We start from the raw sequence: 10,663 nt of genomic DNA on the forward strand, positions 1-10,663 counted from the left end.
AGGATTATTTGTTTCTTCTTGGGGTGAATCATAACCCTCATTATACCTAGGTGGAGAGGACTCATTATTTAGGATTATCTCATCAATAGAAGGCTGTTTATCAATTTGGGAAGTGTAGACACCTAAAAATGCCTCCCCAAAACCAAACTCGATGATGAACAACCTTTCACCGCCATTATTGGTCGGGTTGAGTATTTATTCTTGAAGTGCTTAAATCCATATTTTCATTTCATAAAACCAACCCAATTTCTAGCCCATTTCCCCAAACCATAACTTATTTTCCTCTTTTCGTGCCTAAACCCAAAATAATTCATTTCGTATCCTTTAAAATCATTCATTTCGTGTCCTTTTTATAAAACGTTTAATCCATTTTATTTTGGTCCATAATCCGAGTCCAATAATTTAATAGTTGGATGGGGATTTAAAAGAGCTTTCCAACGATATATTATAAGCCCAAATCCAAGTTATAACGAATAAGTTATGGCCAAAATATTAAACTGAACCCAAACCGAACCTAAGCCCACCTTACCTACGACCCAATGATCATGTGGAGGGTCCAAATTATTTAATCCCATTCCTAAACCAATTAGGATAAATTAAAAACTTCTATAAGTTTCTAAAATATCTTAATTATTCCTTTTTGAAAAGATAAGATTAAAGAGTTTGAAATTGAATAAAACTCTTTTTTTTAAAGTCCTAATTTTATTCGAATTGAAATACGTTCAAAGATAGACATATATTATTTTCTTGCCTCATATTTTTTATCCAAATTTTATATGGTTTCATATCCCTTGAAATTATCTTTCCAATGATATATTATAATATCAATTCCGAGCTATAACGGAAAAGATATGAATAAAATGTCAAACTCTATCCAAAACTGACATCGTCTCACTATTTCGTTCATATCTTTTATTCTATAAAATATTTTAATCTGATTAAAATTGGGTTAGAAAGTATAATTCAATAGATTTCCAATGATATTTTATTCATCTTATTCCGATTTCTGGATCAAAAGATATGATAAAAACAAAAACCGCAAAAACTGCTGTCTATCGCAAGAGTTTTATCCGATTCGAATTCTTATCTTTTCTTGATTCTTCGACCTTCTTTTTTCTCTATAAATAGAGGTCATATCTCCCCTTTTCCAATCATCAACAAGCTTGATGATCAAATCCTTCTCTCTTTCTCTCTTTGACACCAAAAATCATTCTTCTTCTCTCTCTCATATTCTAAGCCTTAAACCTATATTCCTAATTACACCATTCTTCCCCTAAGCACTCCAAGGAGTCCATACTTTAAAAAGTTAGAATTAACTGAGGGTTTGGACCAAATCAAATCTATATTTATTTAATTATTTTAATTAGATTTATATTTTAATTGAAGTTACTAACAGTTTATTCATGATGTAGCAATTTAAAGGAACGCGCGGAATGTAAGTAATTAATTAATTTAATTACTCTTATTTTATTTTCTTATTGCTAGTATCATGATTAGGGTTATTTTATATTTGATTTGACTAATGATATTATTGTTAAATTGCTTCCTATATTAATGTTTATTCTATTATTTTTATGATCACCATATTGCATGTTTAAAGGGAATATGTAATTGAAAATCATGACTAATAAGATAATTTGGACAACCGATTTAGGTTCCTTTTATTCTTTTTGCTTAATTCAAGTGATCAAAAATATTTTAGAATTATATGTTGCATTAGTATTCAACCAATTTAACCTAATAATAGTTTGGAGCAAATTGAATATTTTGTTTGTATGCCTTTGAGATCGCAGAAATCATTTTTCACCATAAGAATCGAGTAGAGGCCAATACGGGCGAATGTGACTCCATGACTCACTTCGTACCATCATCCCCGATCCTCCTTTCGTGGTTCCGAACCATATGGAGTTAGTAATCTCATGGATTATGAATGGGGTGTAACCTTCACGGGTCAATCGTTGTTGCCTTCGTTGCCCCTTTATCGTGGTTGCCTTTTATGATCCGTGAACGGTTTACAAGTTCCTTAAAAACTTGTTGGCGGCTCCCTACTTTCCTTGTCCCTAATCGTGTCCCTTATCGTATATGTCAATTCCCACTTCCTATGAGTGCCAAGCATATTCACACATGCTTTTACGTAGGCGCACTTCGAACAATGACTACAGGAAGGGTCAAATTGGAATGGTTCTGTTTGGGTTGTTTCATTTTGAGTGGGTTGATCTGTTTGGAGTGTTTCATTCTGAGGGGGTGGATCAGTTGGTGGTACAGTTTGGGAAGGTTCATCATTATGGGGTGGTACAGTTTGGGAAGGTGCAGCAATTGGTTGTGTAGATTTGGATTTGTTCCTTAACTTGTTGATCATTCTATTCAAGGCACTTGGTTTCTTGGCAAACCCAACCCAAATGTGATGCATCTCACAGTCACCTAGGGTATGAATCATCTTTAAAAAATCAGCATCATCTAGTAAAGGGTGATTCTTTTCATTGTGACCATAACCAAAGATAGGGTTGATTAAGGGATACTCAGTGTCTAATGCAGCAGTGTCCTCAAAATCCATAATCAAGTCCATAAAATTACATCTATCTAATTCAACATCAATATCAACATGTTTATCCCAGTAATGAAACCTTATCACAACATCACCCATTCTGCAAAATAAGGTAAACAATGCACACACTTACAACATGCAAATTAATTCCAATTCAATTATCCAACAATCAATCAAACATGATCATGGCATTTCATTCAATTTAATTCCATATTCTAAACCAATAATTGAACAAACATAAGCCCTCGCCTAACATACATGAAAGAACCCTAAAATCGCACAAATATACATCATTAAAATCATGAATTAAACCTAAAATCGCATAGAAAAACAGAACATCAAACAAATGCACCAAATCATGCATAAATGAACAGTAGTAGTGCTAAAATACCTGAATTATGCAAGATTTCCCTCTCATGGCTTTGTAGACCAACGAAATTAGCAAATTTTTCCTTGCAAACCCTTCGTGAATTCAACATAGAGCGTAGGAGAGAGAGATGAAATTTGAAAGTGAGTTTGGTTTATGTCAAATCGACATAAATGGAAGGGGAAGGGGGTTTTGATCGTTGGAGGGAAGGGTTTAAAAGGGGGTAAATTAGTCTTTTCCTTTTTTTTTTATCAAATTATATTTTAACCTAGATTTACTAACTTATTAACGTCTGATTAACAGACTTAATCACGTGAGTTAGTAAGTCATAAACTTGGGTGTATCATTAGGAAGTCAAAAAAAAATGTGGTACCGCTGGGAAAAGTCAAAACCTGGAGTGTATCAATGGGAATTTCCCAAAATAAATCAAACAAAGGTTGGATTAATTACATCAAATTTTCCTTTTCATAAGGAAAAATTTGCAAATTGCAACCATTTAAAGTTCGTATTTTGCAAATTGCAGTCATTTAAAATTTCTTTTGCAAATTGCAGCCCAAAAGTTCGTATAAATTGTAAATTGCAGCCCGATTCAATTTTTTCATCGGTTTACATGTTCAAAAATCTTCGGTTAAGGTTTTAGGGGTCATTTTAGATCTTAGGGGAACGAATTGAGCTCGGAATTAGCAAAAAAATAACGTAAGTATCTCATATTTACAGTTTCCCACAAATCGATACATTTTGTTACGCAAAACGAGATACTTGCATTTTTTTTTGCTAATTCCGAGCTCAATTCGGAACCCTAATGGCCCCTAAAACCTTAACAAAGATTTTTCAACTTGTAAACCGATGAAAAAGTTAAATCAGGCTGCAATTTACAATTTATATGAACTTTTGGGCTGCAATTTGCAATTTTTTTTTTGAATGGCTGCAATTTGCAAAATACGAATTTTAAATAGCTGCAATTTGCAAATTTTCCTTTTATGATGTTAATATTGAACTTTCTTTTTGCACTTACCAATGTAAAACTTTGAACATCCATATCTATAACTGTTACCATAAACAAAAAGGCACTTTCCAAGTAAAGTTGTCCTAAATTGAAAGGATAACCACAGTAAAGATAGCAGCCAACACCACATAATCTGCTAGTCACACCTAATAGAAGACACCAGATTGGCAAATATACAGGTAAACCCTCAGAATAATTACAATTTACGACAAACATAGGGTTTTAAGCCAGTAATAAAGGATTCCTGAAAAAGGAAGATATGGAAAACTAAAGAGAAGACAGAGCTGTAAGTTCAGAAATTATATTTGTAACACTTTGGACTGCTAAAGCAGAAATTAGACTATCCCAAAGATCCTACAATTTCTAAGGAAAAAAAAAAGAAGAAATAAATCTAAAAATGAAAAAGGTAAAATCTTTTCACCCCAGCCTACTGTAAATCGAACCTGGGGGGTTTACTGTTATGTGCCGTTCAATGTCACAGCACGGTGAGCTGATCGCGATGACCCATTCAATGCCTCATGAATCCTACTGAAAACTATCTTCAAGGGAACACAAGCAAGTGTTGGACCCTTGGAACTCTGAACCATCGGCTTCCTTTTCCCTAGGTTTAGCTTTAAAGGACTAGTTAGCGAAGACAGCCTCCTTGTCTTCTTTGATGAAGAGCCATGCCTCTTTTTTGACTTGGACTTGGAAGATTTACCCTTGCGTTTACGATGAGAGCTATGGGATCGGAGTTTGATGTGCTTAGGTTTACGCACTTGTGGCTCAACTACATAATCCATTTCTGTATCTTCATCGTCCAACTCACAGCTTCCACTTGCAGGGTAATTTGAGGTCTGAAGATCACAAAACCCGTCTTCCAAGGCTTCAACTGCAACTGGATGACCTGTGATAGGTTTACAGCTCAATTTGCTCATAAGGGAGATATATGGAACATGTTGTGTCTGAGGCCTGGTAGCTTCCACTGTTACTTCAACCTCAAACAGTGATAAACCACCAGGGGACTCCCAGCTGGACGGAAAGAATCGGCGTTGACGATACGAGAATGATCTATCGGAAGGACCAGACACAGAAATGTGTTTCCTCAGACCTGTGAGCCCATTCATAAAGCCATTTGAACTTGGGGGGAAGTGGACCGGAGCCTCAAGACCCATGCCATAAGCATCCGACTTCTTTTGGGAACTCATTTCGTCGTTTTTGCACAAAAATCTTGCCTTCCTCTTTCCTTTTGACTGCCATTTGGAAGCACCATGTTCATCGGCTGCCTCATGCTCTAAAGACGAGGTTTGAACAGTTAAATTGCGACTGCATATCCCTTTGAAAGTACTAACACGAGGTTTCAAGGGGGAAGAGGGTCGCCAGACTGGAGAGATACCTGATAAAGATAACCACAAAATACTTCATTAATCTCAGCAAACATACTTATAGATGAACATTAATGAGTGATAGAAAAGCATCCAAAGAAGCAACACACCGGATATCCTATAAGGTTGACTAGTTCTAAACATATATTTCAAGTTTGCACACCAAATCAATTAACAGCATGCTTGGCCAGAACAATAGAAAGCAACAGAACATTGATTGGGAGTTGGGCATAAAAGAATGAATTCTAATTCAGAGGAAAATTGTAAACCAGCAATAACTGACATGTTGAACATTAATAGTATAATGCAATTGTAGATATAGACAGACTGCAGACATACCAGATTGGGGTACTTCTTCATCAATAAATGGGGCATCAAAAAGTGTGTCTGGAGAATCAACCTCAGGAAGGTGCTCGTTCAACAGATCAGTATCCTTGATACCATCTTTACTATCATAAAAAGGTGATATAGCATCAGATCTCTCAAAAGGATTTGCAAACTCATCACAAATTATTCGAACAGGAACCATTGTTGTATTCTCCAAAACCTTAGTTAATGGCCGCCGACGATTTTTCCTTTTCAATAACTCATGAATATGTACCACTTGTGATCTCTTTTTCTTAAAAGTTGGCACAGCACCTCCATTTGTTAGAGTTCCTACTGCTGTACAATTAGCAGAACGAGTATTATGTAGTGATACACTACTTGATTGACCCGGATTAGACAGCGCCAACACTCGAATTTTTCGCTCTGAGCCTACACCCAGGTCATTGAGTCCTTTCATACACTTAAACCCTTCATGACCATCATCTTCTGAATCATTTGGGGTCTTCCTCCTCTTTCTTTTATGTTGCTGCCCCTGCAGGCAGGTGGACCCATTAGTCTCATATGATATACCAGAGTGAGACAACTCCTGCGTAGAATTTGAATTCTCTTCACATGCAATTGTTTCCTCTGAACTTGTTTCTTCAGAAGAACATTCACTTCCTTTGTTAGCATGAGACCTGGATGCAGAGCCATTTTCGCAATTGACCGGTGCTTCATTGTCTGGACTACGATCATGGTTTGAATCAATTTTTAATAGGCTAGATTTTTCAATTTCAAGAGCGTAAAAAATAGCAATTTCTCTTCGAGGATATTTCAATGATCTCTTTAAAAACTTAGGCGCAGAGACCTTTGCTTTCTCAATGCAGGTGTCATATTCTCCACAACGAAATGCCTTGACCCCTTTAGCTGTGTCAAGATCATACCATTCCCTGAAAAAAAACAGAAGACATAAAACTCACTTAAAAATTCAATCCGGAAGGCTCAAAGATCGGTGTCCTAAAAAATTTAGTTTGAAACACGCAAGGAAAACAATCTTCATAGAAACAGCACAGAAGTCCAATAAATGATAAAAGCCTAAACAACCTAAAGATAGCTGCTAGCCAACACAAAAGACCATACATTCATCTAGAGCAAATACATTACAAGATTTTGCTATTCGGGCAACCCAAACTTAATTTAAAAAAAAAAAAAATTAAAGACCCTAGTACCCAACAGAAACTTTCCAGAGAAAGAAACACAAGATAGCATCTGTAATCCAAATTCCAAAATCTGCAAGTTTGCAATAATAAAATAAAAAAAAAAAAAAAAAAAAAAAAAAAGATTCCTGCAAGCTGATGCCAAAGAGTTACATTGAGGTCTTATTCCCACAACAGAGTGATATATTACCAAATAAATGAGCAACCATACCACATTGATCAGCTTTCTCCCTTAATCCTCTAATACATTACTACATAGCCTTAAATAAGGCTCAGCGAGAACAATGTGTCATTCAAGTAACCTAAAGCCCTTCAGAACATAGAATCTAACCATCACCAAATAATATTGTTTGCACCATGTCCATGTCATTTGTAACCCCCCCCCCCCCTTCTCTCTCTCTCTCTCTCTCTCTCTTCTCTCCCCAACCGCCTTTCTTTTCTATTATCTATCCAGCATTGCAGTTATTAAAAGACCTTGACTCTACCCTTTATGATGTGAAGAAACCACTCTGTCCCCTGTTTTGTTCCATTACTTGTAATTAGATTCATTGAGGGGCTTTAATCATTTTTATCTATCTTCGTTTCTTCCTACATTAAGAGACCAGACACTTCAATGCTCAGCCAAACACTTCAAATCTTCAATTATCATCAGTGGCGTATCCAGAATTTAATTTCAGGATATGCACAATTATATCTCCATAAACAATAATCCAAACCCGATTTCATTATTCTATACTCCATATATATTAATTAACCATAGCTACTTCCTTATAAAATTGCATTACGTCTTTTTTCCCTCATTAAATAATTTAATGGGAAAACAACAATTGTCCATATTTATTCTTAATAAAAAAATAAATTTACAAAAAACAGGAAGAGCAGACATAGGCGTAGAAACACGTTGAAGAACGAAATAGAAATGGTTGGAAAAGATTGACTAACAATATCATAATAAATAGGGAATAAATAAAATGTGTCAACTAGATTAGAACTCAAGATTACAAAGAACTAACAATCACTCTTAAGACAGTAATTTACCAGCATGCTGCACTCACTTATTTACTCAAATTTCCCTTCAACTTGATTTTATTTCAGCACCTAGTGTATGCAAGTGCCATAGTCTTGGTGTTAATTGTATCCGCCCATGATTATCATGAACCACACATGGTAGGAAATAAAAAATAAGTTGAAAAGAAGAGTATGTGGGATATGACTTCAGAAATGGGCTTGAGAAAAGTTTTTAACAAGAATAAAAAATCAAGTTAGCGTGATGTATATGTATGCATGTGTAAACATTAGAGCTCATGCAATAAGTCTTCTATAAAAAATTTACAAACATATGCCCTGTCCCCGCACCATCTTGCCCAATGTCCCGACGTTCATGCCCATGTCTAAATAACTTAGTCCATTAGATTAATCCAACATATTCAAACTTGCAACAAAAACTATGATTAGTTTTTGAAAGTCGAGCAGTAAACACACAGCTAAATACCTTTAGAAGTCAAGTAACCTATTATGTTAAGTTTCATTACCGGCATAAAGGAGGTTAACACATAATTCTCAAGAGATAAATGCTCTGACAAATCATCATTTACTACAGGGACTAAAAAAGGAAAATAAAAAAAAGAACCAGGCAGTGAGAATCTTGCTGGGATCGGTAACAAAGGGAAATCAACGTGTATTTGCTACTGAACTACTAAAGTTAAGTGCATAGGTTTTGATATCCCTATAAAAAAAAAATTCACAGAAAGTTCAGTCGTTGGCCTTGTGGCCATATATAGACCAGCAAATATGAAATGGCTGGACTCCACAAAACTCAATAAGAAGGATAAATACTTGCACAGAATAAAAGTCAATGGCAAAAAGAAAGGTTTATCTAGCACCCATTATCCTTTCACTCTTAATCAATGCATAAGACTAAGACCCCATTGTGGTTGCTATACGATACAAAACACACAGCATTTTGGTATATTCATTAGACTTTCAGTTAAAGAATCACCAGTAGAAAAGACTTCAAAACCTTAAAGTAGAACTTCGCACCAAAAATCTTCACCACGCCTCAATGTCAAAGAGTCACAGTGTATTATAAGAGTAAGAAACATGCTACTTTAACACATAAAACATTTGTAAAAACAATCATTACCCATCCCTATTCTTTCCCTCACAATGCCTAATGGGTTCCACCTACAAAATGCTATGTCTATTATCTTCGGTAAAGGGGAAAAACCAATAGACAAACTAATAGAAATAAAGATAATAATAGCTTCAATACAGGCCACGTTATGATGTATTATCTGAACTACCCTGTGCACTTTCAACAATTATACAATTAAAATAGTTCAACCACAGTATCCATGATGAAACATGATATCTACGATAAGCTAACCCTAACCCACAATTTGGTCATTGACCTCAGCGTTTTTAATGCTGTTCTGTCTTTTTCCCTTGAGCGGTCTAGCGAATTTTCTAGAGCCAACATAAACTTTAAAGCTCAATGCACAAAAGGACATAGTAAAGAAAGATTAATCTATGGCCAACAGTAAGGTCACTTCTTTCAGGCTTTCCATGCAAAACAGCTTCAAGAAACATCAAATAATCCCAAAATGTAAGACAAACGTACACATTTCAACAACAAGCGGCAAAGAACATATACAACAAATGCTTGCATTCAAACCTATGACCACAAATCCACAATGGAGCAACACAAACTAAACATTGGAAAATCAACAAACTAATAATTACAGTGCTGGAAAAACAGGCTAAACATTCAAAACAAATATAACAAAAAAAAAAAAAAAAGTAAAATGTAAATGAGGGGACTCACACACTTGAGTCATCTCGACCCAATAGCCTGATGGGTGTCCCGGATCTTGGCGAACCCGAACCCGAACCGTTCTCCGGCAACTCATCCAGACCCATAATCTGACCCGGCCACCAGCACCCATTTCGCCTTTGAACCCAAACTAATGCTCCAACTGTTGTATCTAATCCCTTTTTCCTGCCTTCTTCCACATTTGAGCCACCATTACCCACCATTTCTCAAACCCCCTCCACAACTCTAGTATCAAGAACACCCCAATAAAAAATCAAAATTAAAATTAAAATAAAAACACTGAAAAATAATTTTTAAAGGAAAAAACTACACTTTGACATAAATTTCAAAGCCCCTGCTCAAACAAGAACGCTTTCTACAAACTCAAACAAATTCCAGATTGAAACCATTACCTATAACATCAAAAAGAAAAATCAAAATTAAAAAAAAAATAGATAAATGGATAAATTCCTAGCATGCGGCAAAAAATCAAAAAAAAAAAATTACAAAAAATGATTAAAACAAGAAGAAAATACAAAAACCCCAAAAAAATAAAAGAAAAATAGAAAAACCCTTTACTAAGAACTACAGCAAGATTCTGTGGAGGATCTGAGAAAGAAAGAAAAACCCCAAATTTACAACGAAAATAAACAGATGGGGTTCACAAAAAAAAAAACGTTTTTTTTAATTAAATTTATATTTTTTTCTTATTAATTTGTTTTTCTTCTAATTTACTTGAACTTCAGAATAAACTGAGAAAAACCCAGATTGAGATTTGATGATGTCGGTTTTTTTTATTTTGTTTTGCTTACTCATAGTGAAGAGGGTTTTTGTCAAAAACCCCCCACCTTTGTTTTGTGAAGTTTACCAATATTATTAAGTTTTTTTTTTGTTTTTTTTTTTTTTTTTTTTCTTTTGAGAAGGAAAAAGTTTAGGCAAATGTTTTTGTATTAGATTGAACGTACCTCCTTTTATTCAACAACCAACGTTATTATATGATATAAAAATCATATAATATATGATGAAGAATTGATGATGGTTATGTA

At 34.9% G+C, this 10,663-nt stretch overlaps 1 protein-coding gene across 1 annotated transcript; it reads right to left on the minus strand.

The window, feature by feature from the left end:
- Positions 1–4,022: 4,022 nt before the first annotated feature.
- LOC145639060 (uncharacterized protein At1g51745-like) lies at positions 4,023–10,424 on the minus strand. Its single transcript, XM_081690178.1, has 3 exons — positions 9,630–10,424; positions 5,622–6,538; positions 4,023–5,293 (listed from the first exon to the last, which is right to left on the minus strand). The coding sequence occupies exons 1-3, from the start codon at positions 9,839–9,841 to the stop codon at positions 4,377–4,379; spliced, it is 2,046 nt and encodes a 681-aa protein (XP_081546304.1). The 5' UTR covers positions 9,842–10,424; the 3' UTR covers positions 4,023–4,376.
- Between the last annotated feature and the right edge of the window lie 239 nt (positions 10,425–10,663).

This window comes from Chenopodium album, chromosome 7 (assembly GCF_948465745.1).
Source record: "Chenopodium album chromosome 7, dcCheAlbu1.1, whole genome shotgun sequence".
NCBI lineage: Eukaryota > Viridiplantae > Streptophyta > Magnoliopsida > Caryophyllales > Amaranthaceae > Chenopodium > Chenopodium album.